General features: G+C 36.0%; 1 protein-coding gene across 11 annotated transcripts in view; it reads right to left on the bottom strand.

Annotated features, from left to right (window-relative positions):
* LOC138715423 (uncharacterized) overlaps positions 1 to 24,304 on the bottom strand; it is a 70,714-nt gene that overhangs the window by 19,626 nt on the left and 26,784 nt on the right. For 5 of the 11 annotated variants that reach the window (XR_011336310.1, XR_011336307.1, XM_069848313.1 and 2 more), the window contains one exon: positions 23,156 to 23,275. The exons of 5 other annotated variants lie outside the window; for them this stretch is intronic. Coding sequence is in view for 3 of the 6 variants with exons in the window: in XM_069848313.1 (XP_069704414.1) it covers positions 23,156 to 23,158 (3 nt within the window). In the remaining 3 variants the exon portion in view is untranslated. Of the gene's footprint in view, positions 1 to 18,040; positions 18,472 to 23,155; positions 23,276 to 24,304 lie in introns of those variants that run through there. One more of the 11 variants, XR_011336308.1, reaches the window with a different exon arrangement.

Genomic DNA, 24,304 nt, shown 5'->3' with positions numbered 1-24,304 from the left:
AAGAGTAGTGTGCCCTGAAAGTGCCAGCATGATGATTCCATTCTCTCGAGCAATATCTGGAGCATCGAGATTTCTGGTGTGAGTTGAATGTCCATCGAGAAGAAGCAAGACTTCTCCTTCCTTTGAAGAACGGACAGTGTCGATGAAATGCCTTAACCACCTCACAAATACATCTTTGTTAATGTATCCACTTTCAGGATAATAAGCAAAAATTGTTCCCGGTGGAGCTCCATCTTCTAATCCTTTCGCAGAACGCGAACGTTTGTAGATAATCAGTGGAACATACTGACACGCAACACTTGTGCAGCAAACTGGAGTAGTAGAGAAATCTCTGTCGTCACTGTCTGTCAAACCTACTGCTCTTTTACCTTTGAAGGCAAGCATCTTTCTAGGTTTCTTTTACACAGTTGATAAACCAGTCTCATCAACGTTGAATACTCCCGTTGAATCGAGCTGGTTTTCGTCAACAATTTTCTGCAAGGTATCAAAAAGGTGACTTACGTTTTCTTTATTAAACCCCTTAGCTCGAGCAAAAGAGGTCGACTCTGGTTGACTCAAGTTAAGTTCGGGATGTTTCCTCATAAATGTATAATACAATTTCTTTCCGAAGATTCTCTTTTCTTTACTGAATATACGAGGGATTTCGTTCCTTTCGGCTATATCAAAAGCTAGCAAACGCAATTCCCTTGGTGTAAAAACCATAATAAATTCCTCAAGTTTGAGAACATAAGCAATAAGTTCACTTTCCACTTCTGTGGGAAGATCAGCAATGCTACCTATAATTTTTTTATGTTCAACAGCAAAACAATTCTTGGCCGCTAAATGTCTTTGTAATGCTACCCTAGGCACACTATATGTTCTGGCAGCCTCATTGACACCCATGTCACCATTTCGTACTGCAGCTAAAGCACGACACATATCATCTTCCTGCCACTGACTATATTTCATTTTTGACGACATCTAGGAAAGAAAACATAGGCCTACATATTTATAATATATGCATGTATAACTAATCATTCGTTTACAATATACAGGTATTAAATCAGCTAGCACTGCTCTTTGTTAACTAATTCGAAACAGTAGTAATGGTTTCCATCATTGGGCCACTAGCTCATTCATAGCAACTCGGAGTGGCTCATTGAAGGCTACTAGCACTGCATCGTTTAACATGGCCCTGTATCCGTTCACAGAAACTAAATTTTTATGGAAATATGACTAAATAATGAGAATTAATCGTACTTTCAGACACTGTCTGTAGAAATTTACACAGGATTAATATTTGACAGAAATGCTTCCTTCATTACACTAGTAAATTAAAAGAAAAACGTGAAAATTTTACCTTCTTTCACTGCTATTTTGTGTCTGCGTCGAGTAACTCACAACTACTATGGCGACACTTTGGTAAATCCGAAGTACACTAAACAGCCACCAGAGTGTACCTACTGTCAATACCTATGGAGAAATCGAGCCAGCCCATCGAAGGAACCGACCCATTGATAGCAACCTTAACTTACAAGGCATAAAATTTCATACTGTTATCACAACAATTTACATCACTTTCACAGTGTTCACAAAAAAACACCCGAGACAAAACACAGCACAAGCAGGTCACAACCATGTTTACCGCTGTTTCTATCAGTATCATGGCGGCGTAAACATGCGCAGACTGGTTTCAATTTTGGACAGGACATCAGCGCTCCGTGTGAGTCTAGTATACTATATAACGTCTTTGCCCACACCATGACTGAACCAACTCCGTATATATGGACTTCCTGAACATGAAGTCTTTCTACTGACTCAGGTTGACGTCAAACCCTGGTACGCGTTCCATCGGGGTGAAAGCAGAATCTACACTCATCAGAAAACATAACATGGGCCCATTCTTCATAACCGCAATTGCATGTTCTTGTGCTCATGTTATTCGCGTTGCCCGTTAGTTTCTCCGGAAAGCTGGTAGGCCCTACTCTGAGAGGGCGTCGAGAGAAGAGTAAATGTATCAACCTGGCCAAGGATCGAACCCGCAACCTTGGGCATAGAAGGCCAGCGCTATACCAACTGCGCCAACCAGACCGACAATATTGGTGATTCTGAACAAAAAAGTTTCTATGAACATATGCCCTGTTCTTAACAGAATCTGACATACAGCTGTTTGAAAATCACGGGCGTCAGTCTCATATCCTTCATCAGCATTTATATGCGGACACAGCCAAAACGACATTAGGTTGTAGTAGGATCAATGAAACGTATTCCGAGCGTTGGTTCGGTCGCGGTGGAGTCATTTCTTGGCCACCGAGTTCACCGACATTAATACATTGGATTACTCTGCGTGAGGTTGGCTTAAGAGCGAAGTCTACAAGTGCAAAGTGGAAACTTCTCGTTCGGATTGTACAGCTGTCAAAAGAAAAAGTGGCCGCTCTCCTGGAACAAAGTTCCCTTCGGGTATCTTCGCTATAATTCGGAGACAGGCGATGTTACATGTTGGTGGACCACGTTGCCTGATATCTACAGTTATAATTGAAGTATTCTCTCTGTGATTCGATAGCGTAATGGTAGCGTTCAGGCCTCTTATTCATGAGGTCCTGCTTTCGACTACAACCACGTGCTATTTATGTTCTTTTTTGTTATGTTTTTGAGAGAGACAAACTATACATAATGGCTCCTTTCTCTTTTACTAATATTTTAGTAATTAACATCAGGTTCATTAATATATTATGCCATGACTTTATCATTATGATATTGTGGCTGCAAATGGAAAGAAAACAGATTTTATTCTCAATAAAAATATCTTTCGTGGCATAAACAAAACAAATTTACGGGCGTCGGCCTTAAAACATTCAAACAATTAAGCGTTCAAAAAACAAAACAAAAAGCCACAATTCAATATTCAGTCTATCTTCCTCTTATCTCGATCATCTTGCAGTCGAGTGGGCATGGAATCGACTAGTCTTTGCAAATAGCGACTGTTCTTAGACACGATATTCCAGGCATTCTGAACATACCCACATACATAAGTGTTCTGTCCATGGGCAGGTCTTTCATTGCAAACCCAGCAATCTCCAATCTTTCCTATTTTCTGCCTTCCTCTTAGTCTCTACAGATGATCCACATATCCTAATGTCTTCTATTATTCTTTTCAACCAGAGACCCAACCAATTACTTTTTCTCTTTCTAATCAGTTTCAGCATCATTCTTTCTTCACTCACTTTTTCAAACACAATTTTATTTCTTATTCTGTCTGTCCACTTCACACGCACCGTTCTTCTCCACATCCACATTTCAAATGCTTCAATTCGTTTCTCTTCATTTCGTCGTAATGTCCATGTTCCTTCCCCATACAATGCCACACTTCACACAAAGCACTTCACTAGTCTCTTCCTTAGTTCTTTTTCCAGAGGTCCGCAGAAGATCCTTCTTCTTCTATTAAAAGCTTCCTTTGTTCATGTTTGCAGTTTTTCTTGGGAAGGATAGGCCTAAATGCGGTAACATCCCGTTGCTTTCCGCACACCACTATCTCTTTCGCATCTTATTAAATTCCAGGGGACCCAAGCATGGAGATGAGGAGAGTGGATTTGACTAATTGGGCCCTCCGGACTTCACCGAAAGTCACGGCAAGGGTTAAATATTAATTCTATCAGGATGTTTGACCCGATCAGAGACCGGGAAATCTCAATTAGCCTTTGCCCCCCGCATCCTGGACTAGCTTCTACGATTCATCAGAAAATCTTAGAGTGTGATTGGGCCAATTTTTCCGAAAATGTTTCCACACTTTTGCCCTCGTAGCTCAGCGGACGAACGTCGAAATTTAGATGTCAACGTCTCAGGTTCAATTCCTCGTTACTCCTTTTCATTTTATTGTGGTTCAAGATAGTATAATGTAATAATACAAAAAGAAAAACTAATAGCAGTATTATGCAACTGGATTTTTCCAAACCTAATATTAAATGTATGTTATTTATATCGCTAAAGAACGATTACAATATAAATAACTAGAATATTATTTATACAGTATCACTAAAGAACGATAACACAATATAAATGATAAATATCGGTTTGTTTAATTAATATAAGATATTATATAATACTTATTTAATTATCTAAATAAAATAACCTATTTTACAAAGAAGGATGGTTATTTGTGTTATAATAATTACTTACATAAAATACAGATTATTTATATTGCGAAAGAACAATAACAATATAAATAACTTGAATATTATTTTATAATGCTAATGAAGGAAAACAGAATATAAATGATAACTTGAATATTATCTATATCGCTAAAGAACGATAACAATATAAAAAACGTGAATATTATTCATATCGGAATTTCACAGATTTATTACAGATATATTTAAGAAATTGTAGAAGAATAGTAATTAGTAACAGTGTCCTATTTATTCTTCTTGGAGCCAAATTTGTAACTTTTAAAAGTGTGGTTACTATGTTGAAGTGTATGTGTTGTAACGGATGCTTGATTTGTTATGTATGTGAGTCAGTTATGTGATGCTTGATGTCGTCGCAATGTCGTAATTATAGTTTGATTGTGTTTGTATGACTATTGTGTATTAATTTATTATGAATGGTACGGAAGGCTGCGTATTTGTGTTATAGAAGTGTTACGTATGTGTGTTGTTAATGTTTTTGTATGTTTCAAATTGATACCTGATATTTATTTTGCAATCGCAATGCCTAATTTACGGTTTGTTTATGTTTTGTTTACATCGCGTAAGCTAATTTAATTTTCTTTTCTATTTCTCTTTATGCTTATCTTTTTTGTGTATGAAACTATAGCCCTAACATACATATGTAAAATAGGGCTAACCACCATTGGAGATACAATAATAAAAATTGTTATTCATATCGTTATAAAACGATAACAGAATACAAATGATGACTTGAATTTTATACATATCTCTAAAGAACGATAACAAAATATAAATAACGTGATATCCATAAAGAACGATAACTGAATATAAATGATAATTTGAATAGCATATACATCGCTAAAGAACGATTAAAAAATAAAATGAAAACTTGACGAAGGCCCGAACCCACAACCTTTGAATCACTAAACAAGCACTCTACCGCTGGCCTACGAGGCGCAGACATGGAACACTTTCATAGTTCGGGAACTGCTTGTACAAGCACATGCATCGTGTAACATCGCCGCGATCCGAAGTGGACTTTGCAAATATTCGCTGTTCACGAGTGCGGCCACTTTTTTTTTGACATCTGTACATGCTTGTGCTCAAGTAAAGGAATGTCCGAATCAGTTCAGATCAGCAACACAGCAGCTGTCTACAAGAGCTGCAAAGTGAACTGAAGTTGACGGTGGACTTCTTGAACATCTAAAGAAAATACACAATTAAACAGACCATAAGGAAACAATGTTTTAGTTTACTATCACCTGCACTTTCATGTTCCTTATTGTTTCCATTAGTTTTCTCCGAAATCGTTAAGAACAGGACATATGTTCGTATAAACATTTTTTTTTTCAGAATCACCAATATTATCACCCTTCAAACCATGTACAGTTGTCAAAATAAAAAGTGGCCGCTCTCCAGAAGAAAAGATCCCTTCGGGTATATTCGCTACATTTCGGAGACAGGCGATGTTACATGTTGTTGGACCACGTTGCCTGATATCTACAGTTATAATTAAAGTATTCTGTGTGTTGCTTTATAGTGTAATGGTAGCGTTCCGGCCTTGTATTTGAGCGGTCTTGCGTTCGAACACAACCTAGTGTTTTCATGTTTTTTTGTTTTGATTTTAAGAGAGAGAGAAAATATACATAATTGCTCCCGTCTCTTTTATGATTATTTTAGTAATTAACATCAAGTTTATAAATGTATTATGACATGACTTTACCATTATTTATTATGACATTATGGCTACAAATGGGAAGAAAAAAAAAGATGTTATTCTCAACAAAAATATCTTTCCTGGCATAAACAAAACAAACTTACTGAAGTCTGCCTTAGAACATTCAAACAATTAAACGTTTAAAATCAAAACAAAAAGCCACGATTCAATATTTAGTCTATATTCCCTATATTTCGATTACATCTTGCAGTTCAGTGGGCAAGAAATCGACTAGTCCTTGCAAATAGCGACTGTGTTCAGACATGACATTCCAGGAATTCTGGACATACATACATAAGTGTTCTGCCCACGGGCAGGTCTTTCATTGCAAACTCAGCATTCTCCAATCTTTCCTATTTTCTGCCTTCCTCTTAGTCTCCGAATATGATCCACATATCTTAATGTCGTCTATTATTCTTCTCAACCAGTAACCCAACCAATTCCTTTTTCTCTTTCTAATCAGTTTCAGCATCATTCTTTCTTCACCCACTTTTTCCAACACAACTTCATTTCTTATTCTGTCTGTCCACTTCACACGCTCCGTTCTTCTCCACATCCACATTTCAAATGCTTCTATTCGTTTCTCTTCATTTCGTCGTAATGTCCATGTTTCTTCCCATACAATCCCACACTCCACAAAAAGCACTTCACTAGTCTCTTCCTTAGTTCTTTTTCCAGAGGTCCGCAGAGGATGCTCCTTTTTCTATTAAAAGCTTCGTTTGCTCATGTTTGCAGTTTTTCTTGAGAAGGATAAATGCCATAACTTCCCGTTGCTTTTCGCACACCACTGTCTCTTTCGCATCTTATTAGATCACAGGGGGCCCAAGCGTGGAGATGAGGAGTGTGGATTTGACTAATTGGGCCCTCCGGACTTCACCGAAATTCACCGCAAAGGTTAAATATTAGTTCTATCAGAATTTTTGACCCGATCAGAGACCGGGAATCCCAATTAGCCTTTGTCCCCCGCATTCTGACTAACTTCTACAAATCATCAGAACCTCTTGGAGTGGGATTGGGCAAATTTTTCCACAAATGTTTCTGTACTTGTGTCCTCGTAGCTCAGTCTGAAGAACGTTGGAATTTAGATGTCAACGTCTGGGGTTCAGTTCCTCGTCACTGCTTTTCAATTTATTGTATTTCAAGATAGTATAATGTAACAATATAAAAAGAAAACACCAACACCAGTATTATGCAACTGTATTTTTCCAAACTAAATATTAAATTTATGTTAATTATATCGCTAAAGAACGATAACTGAATATAAATTATAACTTGAATATTATTTATATCCCTAAAGAACGATACAAATATAAATAACTTGAATATTATTTATACAGTACCACTAAAGAACGATACCAAAATATAAATGATAAATATCAGTTTGTTTAAGTAATCTAAGATATTATAAAATATATAATTATTTATTTAAATAGAACAACCTATTTTACAAAGAAAAATGGTTATTTATATTATAATAATTACTTACATAAAATACAGATTATTTATATCGCGAAAGAACAATAACAGAATATAAATAACTTGTATATTATTTATAACGCTTAAGAACGGAAACAGAATATAAATGATAACTTGAGTATTATTTATATTGCTAAAGAACGGTAACAGAATATAAATAACGTGAATATTATTTATATCTTTAAAGAACAATAACAGAATACAAATGATAATTTGAATGTTATTTATATTGCTAATGAACGATTAAAAAATAAAAGGAAAACTTCAACAAGGGCCTAACTCACAACCTTCGAATCATTAAGCGAGCACTCTGCTGCTGGTCTATGATACCCAGATATGGAATAATTCCATAGTTCCGGAACTGCTTCTACAAGCACATGCATCATGTAACATCGCCGTGACCCGAAGTGGACTTACAAAATATTCGCTGTTCACGAGTGTGGCTACTTTTTTTTACAACTGTACCTTTCATCGTGAATCACCCTGTATGTCCCTGAAAATTGTAAATACTTGTCTTTCTTTCTCTGATGGAGTTGTATTCTAAGAATTTGTTAAGAGTTGTATTATAGACCTTGTAGCCAAAATATTTCCCAAAGATATAAGAAAGTACGAAGACATATATTTTTTTATCCAGAAACATTGTAGCCAAGAGGATAATCCTTGTGTAATCCAATTATTTTTAGATGTTTGAGAATTTTTGTGCTTTACAAGAAAACTGAATTCAAATATATTTAAGAATGTATTATGAAACGCATTCAATTTACTATTCATATCTTCATTAACATATACTGATTTACAGGTTTCATTTTTTAATTCAGCTTCAAAGTCCTTTAAAGATTCTTCCTTTATGACTCTTAACCTAATTTTAGTCTGGTGTGTTGATTCAGCGATGTTATTGATTATTATTGTACGGTTGCCAGAAATCGAACCGTCACTGCCACTCTTTCTTGAACTGAATTTGGTATCCTTCTTTTCAACATTAGGTCCTACCAAATATTCATAGTCTGTAGGTGACATTCTGGTAAAATTTTTATAATGTCCACCAACTGCTTTGAACTTCAAGTCAGCCAGAAAATTTGAATCACCACATTTATTTCTACTTGCATATAATATGTAACTGTGTTTGCCACCGTTGCCTGTTTCCGTTTCTTTTTGCACGCAAAATGCAAATAAATACAGGATGCTGCAGCTACGTCCATGATTGAAAGTAGGAGTACCTGAACTGACGGACGCTGGTAGGTTAGGGCCCAGTTTCACCAAACTTCGTTAAAATAACGCTAACAGCATGTTAATTAACGTTGTTAAAAATTAAACATCCTGTTAGTGTAATAGTGTTTCACCAACCATTTGAGGTACTTTGGTTAGGTAACATGATGTTAAGAGTAATGTAACAGAAATCAAAGAAGCAGTGATTGTATAAAAGTTTACTGTATGTGCCTTTAGTTGGTGTAGTCATTTGTTTTAGCGGAGAATTATATTTTTTACTTTATGGAAGTATTGGAGACTAAGATAATTACAACGGAAATCGAGAAAAAGAAAGTGTAAGGAGCAGTAATTTTACCTCATATGAGAAATATAATTATTTTAGTAGATCTAGCAATTATATGAATGTAATTGAACTCAAACGTAGTGATGAAACTTTCATTAGGAAAAAGGAACACGCATGGGTCTCTTTAACCAAATATTTTCAATCGCCATTTGGATATGACAACGCGAACTATGAAAAAAAATCAGTGTTATAAAACAAATCAATGTTATGAAAATATTAAAAGAAATGTTAAGACGGGTCATGCACAAGATACAGTGGAACATTTGAAAAATGACGGTGGTACTTTCACTCTCAAAGTTGATGTACGAAGAATCTTTCAATTATCCAGGATCAAATAGAAGCAATAGAAAATGAAAATAATTGTGATGCTGAATAAGCGTTATTATTTTCATATCTTATATATCTAACATATCTTCACACGTCATTGGTCATAATTACATGTGAACTGTTAAATCAGTGAAATAAAGAAATATCATTTTGAAAACCTGCAATTATATCTGAGCGTTAATACGAAATAATAATCACAGAAATGCTTACGTTAATAAACACATATCTTCTCCTTACTGTGGATGCAGTGCTAATATTAATATGAATCATTTTAGTATTTATGAACATATCTATTCTGAATAACTAAAAATGCTGAAGTAGTGATTGCAGCTAATTGTTTTCACTGCAAATATATCTCGATATAATAATGCGGCGTGTAACATATGTTCTCTGACAGCCATGATTCACGCTGTAACAGGACGTCTAAATATTTAACTGCGGGAGTATACTATGTTAAATTAACATTGGGTTTAACATGATGTTATCAGTAACAACAGTTCATGAAACATCACTTCCGTTAAGTTATTGTTAAACTGCCGTAACGACATGTTAAATATTTAACAAAGGTTGGTGCAACTGGGCCGTAGTGTTGCGGAATCCGGCTCGGGTTGGAAAAGTTCACCGCGCAACGTAACAGCGCAACAACCGTGCGTAACCTTGCCTTGGCGCGGGACATGGTTGCGATAATAATAATAACAATTATAATAATAATAATAATAATAATAATAATAATAATAATAATGTTTTATTTTCGCTGGCAGAGTTAAGGCCATAAGGCCTTCCCTTCCACTCAACCAGCCTTAATCAATACAATACATATTTAAATTACAAATATTTACACTACACTTAAAAGGCTCTCCAGCAATATTCTTCAGTTTTAACGACTAGTAGACTACGTATTTACGGGTTTCGGCTCGCATATCTGTACGAAACTTAATATAACAGGCACTTTAAAGTAATAGTGTGTTCAATATTCAGTTATAGGGTATATTTGTGCATACTACCTAAAATCTAAATTATGTTTTTCCACCGATTTAGAAATACTGTAATAGTTCTTCTGTAAGCATGAAGTTTTAATTTATTGCACGAACAAAAGCTACGTGGCTGCGAGGTGTCAGACACGTCTGTTCTTTCATCAAGAAATAATGAGAAACTAAATAATAGATTCTTTACATAAGTATTTACTTTTTTTTTTTCCTTCAGTATCCCCTGAGAAATCTTGTATCCTCTTGGCTACAATGTTTCTAGATAAAAAAAATATATTTCTTCGTACTTTCTTATATCTTTGGGAAATATTTTGGCTACAAGGTCTAGAATACAACTCTTAACAAACTCTTAGAATCTCATGCAAAACAAAGAGAACTCAATATATTTAAAGTAGAAAGAGTAACGACCGCAAATTAATAGGTCTAATTTCTGTAGTACGATTTTATGATTAATACAAACGAAGGCTTTGGGGAGATCACAGAATACCCCTCCTACTTGTAATTGCTTCCAGAATTTTAATTGCTTCCAGAATTTTATCAGTTCAATTAAACACAAACTAATCTTTAAAGCCAAATGACTTTACTTTAACAATTTATTATAAACTTGAATAATAAAAACAAAACAACTTTGAACATTACTTACTTACTGGCTTTTAAGAAACCCGGAGGTTCATTGCCGCTCTCACATAAGCCCACCATTGGTCCCTATCCTGAGCAAGATTATTCCATTCTCTACCATCATATTCCACCTCCCTCAAATCCATTTTAATATTATCTGTGTATCTAATGCTTACTCACTTGACTTGCGTGATTCGGGTTCCGCATACTGCACATAGATGGCAGGACTGTGACCCATTTTCAAATTGCACACCACTTCAGCGGGCCACGTTACGCATGATGTGTATCTATGAAGAATTATGTCGTGTACTAGGGTGAGTGTATGTGTAAGTGTAGTGTAGGGAATGGGTGAGGATGATGATGGAGGTGAGGAAGGAAGAAGGGAAAACCGGTGCCGGCACGTAGCCTACTCCTGTCGAGTAGCACCAAGGGGGCCGCCAGCCTTAACGTCCCCATCTGACGGACGAATCACTATCAATAGGGACATATGCCTTCTCTTCATATGCACTGCGGAGAGATTTGGGATTTAATGAAAATTTCTGACTCCGCCAGGAATCGAACCGGACCGACTAGTCTGGAGGTAGACTTGCTACCACAGAACTAACTCAGCGGGTAAAATTTGTATGCATTCAAGCATAACATTTAATGGAGAATCGGAATATGTAAATTTTAATATAGAGTATCATTTTAAAAAATAACTTTACTGTCACACCCTTTATGTCTGAATATCTAATTTTTTTCGAAAACTGGTATCATATTGTATGTTTTATCTCCAACAACTTTTTGAATAAAACTTTTTTTGTAAAATTTAAGAAGTTATTAGCAATATTCCATACTTATTGTTCACTCTATTTATAAAAAAGTATATCAACATCTTGATTGGTACAACATTTTCATTTCAGAACAATAATTTGGATTCAGAAAGATTACATTAAGTGAACAAGCTTCGTTTAATTTAACTAATAAAATTCTGGAAGCAATTAATAGGAAATTACAAGTATAAGAGATATTTTGTAATCTCTCCAAAGCTTTCGATTGTATTAATCATGAAATTCTACTTTAGAAATTAGAATATTATGTTATTAAAGGCATAGCATAACAGTGGTCTGAATCATATCTCCACATCAGAAAACAAAAGTTGAAATCAACGCATTCAGTGACACCTTAGTGACACCTTTAAACCTATTTCAACATGGGGAAATGTGTATACAGGGGTCCCGCAAAGGTCTCTATTAAGGCCACTTCTTTTTCTAATTTTTATAAATGATCTTGGCCCCTTAATGAAAGGAACAGATTATCCTATACTATTTACAGGCGACACAAGTATCATAATTACAGACAGCAACTTTGCCACAATCAAATATAAAACAGAAACACTTCTTCTTAAAATTTATGACTGGTTTACAACCAATAAACTAGCTTTAAACATTAATAAAACTAACATAATTAAATTAAAACCTCATGGGACACAACTATCAACAATATACCTCTACTAGAAACATCAACAACCAAATTTATTGGTTTGCATATTAATAATAGGTCTGCATTAAACTGGAAACATCATATTAATGAAATAACCCCCAAACTTAGCTCAGCATGCTTCGCAATTAGTTCGTTACAACAATTTGTAAATTGGAGTATCTTAAAGACAATATATTTGCCTATATTCATTTCATTATGTTCTACGAAACAATATTTTGGGGAAATTCTGCTGATAGTAAAAATATATTATTACCAAAAGATAAATTAGAATAATAGTTGGAGGAAAGGCTACAGAATCATTTAGACCATTTTTTTTAAATTAGAGATTCTGACTTTAACAAATCAGTACATTATACTCTTCAATAAATTTCCTCTAATGTAATAAAGAAAATTTTCCAACTACTTTAGCCATACATGTATAAATACCCGCAGAAAGAATGATTTTCAAACGCCATCATCAAACTTATCATGCTATCAAAGGGAGTACCTTGCATAACAATAAAAATTTTCAATAGTCTTCAAGACATTGAGTCATAATCAAAACCCTGCATTATTTAAAGTAGAACTAAAAATTACCGTACTTAATATCTCACACTTTCTATTCTGTAGATGAATTCTTGACATTTCACATATTGGTAGTGTAAATATTTTAATACTATGAAATGGTAAACATATTCTATTGTATAATATGTTATTGTCATTAAGGTATTAATTCTGTATATATTTCATATTTGCATTTCTGTGTTTTAAACGAAATAATTTGACATGTTCTTTATTCTAAACTCTAAAGCAACTGTAACAATATTATGGAACGAATAAATCTGTCTGTCTGTCCTTCCGTCCATCTATCAATTTTAATAATTGTTATATTACATCTGTGTAACCACATTATGTTTCTTGAATTTTTTGTCGAAAACACTTTACAATGGTAGGCCTACATTGATTTTATTAAAAAAAAAGCTAAATACCGTGAACTTTGCTATTTTTACAGCTTAGGTCTACGTTGACTGTACATTCTCTCTTATCTATATATTATTCTCATTTTAACTATGGTACCTTTTAAGGAGAAATTCTGTAAATATTAGCAGAGTCTTTATTGTTCAGAAACGAGTTATTAGAGCGATTTTGTTATTTAAAGTACAAAACGTTGTAATTTTTTTTTCTTGTTTAGGAATAAAGAATATTGTTATTTCTTTGTATAGCCTATACTTCTATTTTATAAATGTTTAATGCTGTTTATGCATGACGAAACTGAATATAATAAAATATTACGAGTAAATTGTCATGATTATGATACACGTAATGCAGAACTGTAAGAATAGAAAGTCATAGACAGAAATGATATGCCTCATTATTGTAGTACTTTATTGTTTAATAAGTTAAAATCTAGGGAGTTGAACCACGGTAATTGGCGGTGATTTAAACTCATTTCGTGTCGGTATATTGAATTATGTTCAATTAACAATTGAGAAATTGAGAGTGTCTTCAATTTTGTGTTCCTAAGAAGTGTTAATTACTTTTTAGTGTTTGCGTGTATTTAATTTTTAATAAATAATTCATTATGGCGTGTGTTTGAGTGAAGTGTAGACATCAGCAATATGTATACAAATATTTATTATTATTTATACTTGCTAGTAAAATAATATATTATTGAGATATTTTTACATGCCAATAACGTTATACTTACTGATTATTCGTATTATTGACAGAATATTTTGTATAATGACAGTGATTTTGGTTTCCGAATGTGAATTAACATAGATGTTACAATTTTGGACCGTATTGATTGAATAGGACGTCTCTAAATAAATTAAACCACATTAAACTTGAAAAAGTAATTATCCAGTGAGACGGATTACAATATAAATTATTATATCCTTATTGACTGCATTAGAACAGTCATTTTCTACGGGTTATTGCATAACCAATATAAATTATGAAAAACTTCGAATCAAGAAATAATACTACAATAAATCGGGAAATAATACGAGTCAATAAAATAGTCGCATTAATATAAATGATGATGATAATGATGATGCTAATAATAATAATAATAATAATAATAATAATAATAATGAAGTTGAACATAAAATAATCATAAATAAGTATAAAGCATGAACATGGTATTGGTGCAGCATGGTTTGCTGAATTTAATAATTCGGAAACTATAAAATTCAAATTGCAATCATTGTGACGTCAGCATGCGCAGACCAATGTATTTGTGTCAGCGTTCACACATACTGCAATTTGAGAGCTCTGGATCCTTTGATTGTTACGCAGAAAAACTGACTATCGATGGATCGCAGCGCGTCTCGGTCCGTAACGCTCGGTCGTAACATCAAGGTCGCCAGCTGCTCCCAAGCATCGTTTCTTAAACTTTCGTTAAAATTCCTTGTGGTGTTTGGCATTTCACAAAATTTCTTTACCTCCGTATAATTCCATAAAGTGCAAAGTGTTTTGCTCGGTCCATTCCATGTTCACTGCCCACACAGACAGACGAATGGATGTTGATTGATTGGTTGATTGATTGATTGATTGATTGATTGATTGATTGATTGATTGATTGATTGATTGATTGATTGATTGATTGATTGATTGATTGATTGACGTTAATCCTACGCTAACAAGTAGGTTATCCTTCCTTGACCCTGCAGGTAAGGTTCCATCATCTATTGAGGAGCCCGAATAGAACCTGGAGCCTCAAGCCTTTAGAACCTAGATTAACATCGGAAACCCGTACTTGCCATAAGTATAGGAGTTGAATAATTTTGCAACGCAACTTATTTGCGTACATATTGCGAGTTAAAAGGTTTCATGGGTTAGATGATGGGATAGCTAAGCGACATAAGGCCGAGGAATGCGACAAGGTTGGAGTGAATTAGATGAAGGGATAAATAATGTGAGAGGAGACATACTACGTGCGAACTAAAACCCGCTCGCATTTTCTTTTGTTTCAATATGGTTGAATGTGCTTTTCGCTTCATTAGTGTTGTATTTTTTGTAGTGGGTTATTTTACGACGCTGTATCAACATCTAGGTTATTTAGCGTCTGAATGAAATGAAAGTGATAATGCAGGTGAAATGAGTCCGGGGTCCAGCACCGAAAGTTACCCAGCATTTGTTCGTATTGGGTTGAGGGAAAATCCCGGACAAAACCTCAACCGGGTAACTTGCCCCGACCGGGATTCGAACCCGAGCCACTTGGTTTCGCGGCCAGACGATCAACATCTATGATTATCTAGCGTCTCAATGCTATGAAGGTGATAATGACAGCGAAATTAGTCCAGGGTCCAGTGACGAAAGTTACCAAGCAATTGCTCTTAATGGGTTGACGTAAACTCCCGGAAAAACCTCAACCAGGATTTGAACCCGTGCCCGCTCGTTTCACTGTCAGGCAAGCTAACCGTTACTCCACAGCGGTGGACGCTAGTGATGTTTCTAGTCGCCCATGGTTCTGATGATACTTTTTTCGTAAAATTGATAAGCAATGTAATCAAAACAATAATTCATTTTATGGCAGCTGAACGTTTCTTTCGTAAAAACGAGCTATTTTCTCTGAACCAAAAATACAACGCCAATGTGGTAATAATTACGTAGCCTAGGTAGCGCTTGACGACGATTGCCACGAAATTTGAGTTCGTCGATTTCAGTGATATTTCCTAAATCACATCATATTTGTCCTTCATTTCGCTGTAATAACCTGATATAATATCTTACTAAATCTGTATTTTCTTCTAGTGCATTCAAAAGACCGCCCTTATATTTCGTAAACCTTGCATTTGAAATAATGCTTAAAGAATATATGGCGAATTTGCTAGCGAAATTTCGATTATCTTATTTCGGTACGGCCAGGTCACTAGTGGCGAGCATAGTCGGCGCTGCTGTGCGGACCGCTTTATCTAATTGTCCCGAGAGATGAAATGAAGGAGAAGTGAAGTGTTGGAATGAAAGAGGGAAACAGAGTACCCCGAGAAAACCCTTATGCAACGTCTATTTTTCCATCATACATTCCACTTAGACCGAACCCGGACCGTCTTCATGGAAGGCCAGTGCACTAGCACTGCAGCCACACATGCGAACGAATTGGTGTTACACGTCCAGCTTCCATGCACGTCCACACTTACTGCAACTTCAACGCTCTTGATCCTTTGATTTTTCCTTGGAATAAACAAGTGATGGAACACAGCGCGTCTCGGTCCGTAACGCTCAGGTTGCGGACTCACGTTACGCGCCGAAGTTGCGAAGTACCGTTCGCTGTCCAGATAGGAACGCAGCGCGGTTGCGTTACGATGTTCTGTTGCAAGTCTGGACGCACCTTTATAATGTGGCATTTTACTTTTTGAGAGAAATTTGTTTTTGTATGTTACACATTTCAATCGTGTCATATTCAACTATTACTTATATTTTTACAAAAGCAATGTAGAAAAAAAAACATAAACGTGTACGTATTTAGAAATGTTGTTCTTCATATCACATTTCGTGTACACGCATGATGCCCGCCTACTGTTTGTACATGTACACCACTGATTTCCTATCCCTCTGCAATCAGCAGGTTTCTACACGATTCACCTTGTCAATCTCCTGGCCGTGTCCTAGCGCCTGGCGCCCGTGTGTGATAGGGTAAATTAGGGTCAGTTGGACAGTCGGGCATGTTGGACACTTCGTGCTTTAACGTGTTACCTCCCCACTTGTGGGCACCACATTCTGCTAGAAGTCAATGACAGAAGTAGCCCCACTCAGAGCTACTTCCGTCATTGACTTCTAGCAGAATGTGGTGCCCACAAGTGGCGAGGTAACACGTTAAAGTACAAAGTATCCAACATGCCCGACTGTCCAACAGACCCTAATTTACCCTATCAAAGTCATAAAATGCGTTTGCTTTTGACATCGCTGGTCTAAACTATGAGGAATAACGGACATGAGCGCAATGAAATTGATAACGATGGAAATGGATAATTACCGATGAAGATGTTGTGGTGTAACAATGTTTGGAGTGCGGAACGAGGAAATAAGTAGGGCGGAGCCGATATAACAATAGGCCTACTTAGACAGTCGAACCCAGGATATTAAGATGGTAGGGCCACATAAGGAGAGTGATCGAAGAGAGGTGGCCTCAAGAATAATTGTGAAATGGCAGCCAAAAACACGCAGAAACAGAGGAAGATTTCGTTTCTTCGTGAATAATGACGTGAAGGATGAAATGAGGATTAAGAAAAATGAGGGGGTCCCGGCAAGAAAGTGCCAAGCCACATTTTTGGCCAAATTGAACTAATCATGCCATCCCATGGGAAATAAGATATTTAAAATTATGGTGTCAAGAGTTTCTGCAGAAAACCTAACAGATGGCTCTATATTCGTTGTATGTTCTTGCCCTAATACTTCATGCACCTTCTGTAACAGCAAGACAATGTCAAGCAACAAAGGTAGTTTGGAGAGAATGGTGCACAGGAGGAAGCTGAAGTTTTCTAATGAATCAAATGATGAAGGCAGTGATTCCAGCTCTATTCTGAATGTTTGTCACTTTCTGAAGAAGAATTAACATCAGAAATTGAAATACAGTTAAATGTTGCTTGGCATTATATTGCCCTCAAAGTGTTAAATGTAGATGTGTTGATTGGACAAAGTATGCATTTCATTTCAAAAAACATGTTTCTAATTGCTTTTCCATTATTTATTTAAAGTGATGATACTGTCCATTAATGTCTAACGTTTTGTTCATATTCTTAAATTTAAAATTCTTGCTTGACATTTTCTTGCCCTAATTTTTGTAATATGTTGCTTGGCATTCTCTTGCCCTAAATATTTAATATTTATATGAGTGCATTACCATATTATTGAATTACCATCAAGTAGATTTCTGAGTAGTATGAACATGTGAACTAATTTGACTTTTATAATATGGTATTTTATTACTGAAAGAAAAAATTCATTATTACAATATTGTTTCAAATATATCAGTAATACATTTCCCTCAAGATGACAGTAGACCTATTTTGCCACGAGAAGAAGAAAAAGAGTCAGCTCACGGCAGATCTCCATTCAATAGTCCTGAAAAACAACCTCCATCATAGAGGACGAATGAACAACAGCAGAATGAATATGAAGTTTGAAGAGGTTTCTTGGAAAAAAGGGAATGCAAGTACCATGACTGTAGACAGAAAAATGTGGGACCTGTGAAAATAAAGAAAATCAAACTTAACAGATGTAATGAAGCTAATGGAATATGTCCCCCCAAATCCACCATGGCTTTTACCTCAACTTGATATCTGATGATGATGGGGAATATGATGTGGAAGATGTATAGGATATTTCAAAAGTCAGTTCAAACATTAAACCCCTATAAATATTATAATATTTGAGAGAGGGAAAAAACAAAAACATTACAGTGTTGGACAAACAACGGGGTTTACAAAACATTGGGAAGATGTCCGCCGTTCTCTTATTCAACGTACAGCTTCTGTCTGCGACACCATGCACAGCATTTAGCAGATAATGTCTTGGAATATTGGCAATTTCTTGCCAGATGGCATCTTGCAGTAGGGTTGTTGGATATCAGGAAAACTCGTTCTTTAAGGTAACTCCACAACCAAAAATCGGCCGGATTGAAATCTAGAGATCACGGGGGCCAAATTGTTGGAAAGTGCCTACTGATGACACGATCGATAAAAATCTGAGTAATTAATTGTTTTGCAAGGATAAAATGTGGTGTGGAGCGCCATCTTTCATAAAGATTATGTTTTCCATATCGTGATTCCACATTCTAGAGATGACGAAGTTCTGTAACATGCTGTAGTAGCGCTCCCCGTTTACTATAACAGTCTATCTTATTCCATTGTTGTCCTCACCTGTGGAGTAACGATTAGCGCGTCTGGCCGGGAAACCAGGTGGCCCGGGTTCGATTCCCGGTCGGGGAAAGTTACCTGGTTAAGGTTTTTCAGGGGTTCTTCCTCAACCCAATATGAGCAAGTGCTGTGTAACTTTCGATGCTGGACCCCGGACTCATGTCACCGGCATTATCACCTCCATCCCATTCAGACGCTAAATAAACTAAGATGTTGATAAAGCGTCGTAAAATAACCTGCTAAAAATTAATGGTAGAGTTAACACGCGTAATTGAGGTTCGTTTTCCAACCAAAGTCATCAGGAGGCACTTTTCAACAATGTGGCCTCCGCGATCTCCAAATTTCAATCTGGCCGCTCTTGGTTGTGAGATTACCTTAAGGAACGATTTTTTCTGATATCCAACAACCCTACTGCAACTGAAACAATCCATCTCGCAAGAAACTGCCAATATTCCAAGATATTATCTGCAAAATGCTGTGCATGGTGTCGCAGACAGAATGCTGTATGTTCAACAAGAGAACGATGGACATCTTCTCAATGTTTTGTAAACCCCGTTGTTTGCCCAACATTGTGATGTTTTTGTTTTTCCCCTATCTCAAGTATTATAATATTTATAGGAGTTTAATGTTTGAAATGACTTTTGAAATACCCTATATTTTAGGTTATTGTTTGTCTTTTGTGAAGTAACGAAATTAATATAAAGTTTCTTTGTCTTAAAAATGGTGAATAATAGTTGAAAATATAACATTTCTAATGTCAATAAAACTACACACTATATAATTAGTAATTGTTTTGGCCAAGATAGTGTCAAGCCACAGAACAGTATACATATAAATATAAATTTTTAATATAACATAATAAACAAATATGTACAATATATTTCACATTTTAATTTAAAATATATCAAGGAAACTCATTATACACGTAGAATCAAAATTTAACTTTTTCTGTGATTTGAGGATTTGATCAAACATTCAACTTGCCTTATTTCAAAAGTGTATAAATGTGGCTTGGCACTTTCTTGCCGGGACCCCATTTAATGATTGGAAACATAAAATATAGTCACGGAAGGTAGGATGCGACAGACACCAGTTGGTTTAATATTATGTCGCTTTCTTCTACTACTACCACTACCACGACCACGACCACTACCACTACCACCACCACCACCACTAGTACCACTACCGCTACCGCTACTCCTACTGCTACTGCTACTGCTGCTAGTACCACTACCACTACCGCTACCGCCACTGCTACCGCTGCTGCTGCTATTTCAGACATCTGGCCAACATTACGGCAGACACTAGGATCCAGAATACAAAGTAAAGGTTAATTTAAAAATAAGTACAATTTGATTTGCGGAGACAATTCAAAACAACGATTACTTACAAATGGCTCATAGCCGCCCTCACAAAAGCCCGCCATCGGTCCCTATCTTGTGCAAGATTAATCCAGTCTCTATCACCATTTCCCACCTCCCTCAAATCCATTTTAATATTATCCTCCCATCTACGTCTTGGCCTCCCCAAAGGTCTTTTTCCTCCGGCCTCCCAACTAACACTCTATATGCATTTCTGGATTCGCCCATAAGTGCTACAAGACCTGCCCATTTGAAACGTCTGGATTAAAAAAAAAATAGTAGGTTATTTTACGACGCTTTATCAACATCTGAGGTTATTTAGCGTCTGAATGAGATGAAGGTGATAATGCCGGTGAAATGAGTCCGGGGTCCAGCACCGAAAGTTACCCAGCATTTTCTCATATTGGGTTGAGGGAAAACCCTGGAAAAAACCTCAACCAGGTAACTTGCCCCGACCAGGAATCGAACCCGGGCCACCTGGTTTCGCGGCCAGACGCGCTAACCGTTACTCCACAGGTGTGGGCTCTGGATTTAATGTTCCTAATTTTTTATATCAGGTGAAGAATACAATACATGCAGTTTTGCGTACAAAACAATGATAAAAATAAATACAATTTGATTTCGGATAAATATGAGCTGAAGGTACAATGAAGATTTATTGAAATGATGTAAATAATATTATGTAGTGTTACACAAGTGATTGTGTAAAATGGACAATCTCTCAGTACCATTAGGCAAATTTCGTTTAATGTTCTCATTAGAAAGTTTAAGAGAAAGGAGAATGGTTTTGGTTAACTTAAATGAAGTTCTCCTAACGTCAAAAAGAAGTCATTTCACTTCCCGTGTATTAATATTCATTTTGTATCCCTTAATAAATTGAGGAATACATGGATTGAAAATAGACTTCTTTTCGTCGTTAACGTTATTGGCTTGTTGATCATCCTTCTCGAAACGGACAGTGGGGTCAAGAATAAGACCTCTTTGGATCCGGTATTCGATGACTATAATATCTGCTCTTTTGGTTGACCCATTCTAAGCCAAGCAGTGCACTTCTTCGTAAACCTCCCACTTTGCTTTCCGAAGAGTGGTTGTGATGGAGTTTCTCACATTATTGTGGCGGTTGTTCCTCGGTAATTCTCCTTTAGGACAATAACTGAAAACATGCTCAAAGGTTTCTACTTCGCTGCATCGTGGGTGGCGACAGTTTTCATCTTGGAAGGAATGACCTGGCACAGATCGTACTGCTGCGATGTTTGTGGACATATTTATGGCATTGGCCCACTGTGAGCATGATATCCCTCTTCTATTATTAATCCAAAACTTGTTCTTTTGGAGCTTCGCTGTAAGTTACCACTCCTTTATCTTTTTGTGGAAGACGACACCAATTATCAAACGACTCCTGCCGTAACTCAGATCTTAAACTTCGTCCTGTCATCGAATGTGCTTCTGCGTTGTTGGGAATATTTGATTGTGAAAGGGCTTGTTTTTCAGTTTCAAGATCTCTGCAGAAATGTAGATTGCGTCATTTGTTTTTAGAAGACTTCTGACAATGTTGTAATATTGGCTATATACTTCTCATACAGCAGTAAATAAATCAAGGCCTCGAAGATTCTTCGGAGCCAATAGCATGTAATTCGGATAATCGTGCGGTAGACCCACAATTTCCTTAACACCTGTGCCGACAGTTTTATCAATATTATGTAAGAAGGATTTTGGAATCTTATTCAATGGTGTATTTTGGAGCGTATAAATGATCTTTGGCCAAATATACTGATTCATAATATTCAGTTTTTGATCAGATTTCAGTAAATTAGCGGTGATTAACTAGTCAATATCTTCACCAAAATCGACCTGGTTGGCAAGTTGGTATTGCGCTGGCCTTCTATGCGCAAGGTTGCGAGTTCGATCCCGAGCCAGGTCGATGGCATTTAAGTGTGCTTAAATAAAACATAATATTTGTTTTTTTCTTTACCAAAAGTTCCGAATAATACTTGGATGATCAGATAAAATTTCTGCAGAAAATGTAATTCTTAAATATTTTACGATTTCACCTGGTCCAATAGAATTCATTTACTTCCACAATTCAAGGTGATAGTGTCTCAGCTGAGATTACCATGTTTAATGTTAATGAAATTACATTTTTCCGGGTTAATATTCAAACACTTTTTTGAATCGTCAAATCCATTAATAGAGAAGCTGACTCAATATCCTTCCTTACTAATGAGGGCCAAATCATCGGCGAAGGCAAGAATTGGTACGGGCTAACAGTAGGAGATAACTGGTAACCACATTCTTGGGCTCTTTCAGATTCAGTTAATTCTTTAAGAGTAGGCCTATTATCAATAACCAAGTTAAAACCGAGGATAAAGGAGAAGACTGAGCTACTCCTTTATAAAGGTATACTGTATGTTACCACTTTTGTTTAAGCCTGTCTCTATTTTGATAACGTTATCTTCCATTAAATTAAGAATTAAATCTCTTTACTACTACTACTACTACTACTACTACTACTACTACTACTACTACTACCACCACCACCACCACCACCACCACTACTACTACTCCTACTACTACTACTACTGCTACTACTACTACTACTACTACTGCTACTACTACTACTACTACTACTACTACTACTACCATCTTACTCACCATGTTATACCTACACTTGTTACGTTTCAAACGACTTCTGCACTGCTCATCAGACAGCTCTCTGGTAGGTGATAGGTGTTGTTGGTCAGCTCTCAGTCCTCCTGATAGGTTGAGTTACAGCTGCAGGAAATTACCATATACTTAGGTTTTGATCTAACGATAAGGCTAAGTGCTTACCAGTAGGCCTATAGCAGATCTGCTTTTGTAAAATGTGCTTCTTCCAAAAGCTGCTGAAACATGCTTTTGTATGGTTTAAGATAAATAACTGGTGCACCCCTGTGGAGGAGAAATCAAAAGCGCTATCCAGCACGATTTGGTACGATTAAACAAAAATAATTTTGTTCCTCACATATAGCCAGACTATTGTTCCCGGTAAATTATTTGTTTGTGCATATGCGGCTTTGATCTGTCAGTTCCAGTCCATATGTTTTCTTGCTTAACACATTATTTCGATTGTGACTCATTTATCGATTTCTACTAGAACAGAGACATACTTTGCTTAGCTATACTAATAATAAAACTGTAGCCAAATTTGTTCTGGTACTTTTCACTTTTTGAAGAATAAATTGGTGTTAACATGTATAATTTATTAACTATCCTGATATCAAAGTCGCATATTTTTTATTTTTGTCTGTCTGTCTGAATGTTTGTTACCTTTTCATGCGACAATGGCTGAATCGATTTCTATGAAAACGGGTATATAAATGAAGTTGAGTCCCACTTAGAATAAAGGCTATATGGCATTTAAAATAATTCTTTACAAGGGGGATTATAAGTGGCCCTGAATTCAATAAATCGAAATGTCTCGCTAATTATTGATCTTTTTATAAAAATGTTATATCAGAACTACATAAGTTGTACAGAATGTTTCCGACAAGTTTTATTCTATAAAAAAAATTCAATAGGGCTATTATTTAACGAAATTATATGAGTTTCATATAACAGTGCGCTTTATGTCAATGCCGCCTCAAACAATGAAGTGAAAACAAATGACTCTGCGTTTATTTAAGGCGGCCTTGCACAAGAAACGGAAGATATTCAGTTAATACTATTTTATATGGATGTCATTGTAATGTATTACAGGCATATAAATGTTTGTCAATATTAATATGTAAAGAGAGAGTGTTGTGTGTTTATATGAAGTAATCT

Source organism: Periplaneta americana, chromosome 15 (assembly GCF_040183065.1).
Source record: "Periplaneta americana isolate PAMFEO1 chromosome 15, P.americana_PAMFEO1_priV1, whole genome shotgun sequence".
In the NCBI taxonomy this organism is placed as follows: domain Eukaryota; kingdom Metazoa; phylum Arthropoda; class Insecta; order Blattodea; family Blattidae; genus Periplaneta; species Periplaneta americana.
This window is presented reverse-complemented; position numbering and strand designations above follow the sequence as displayed.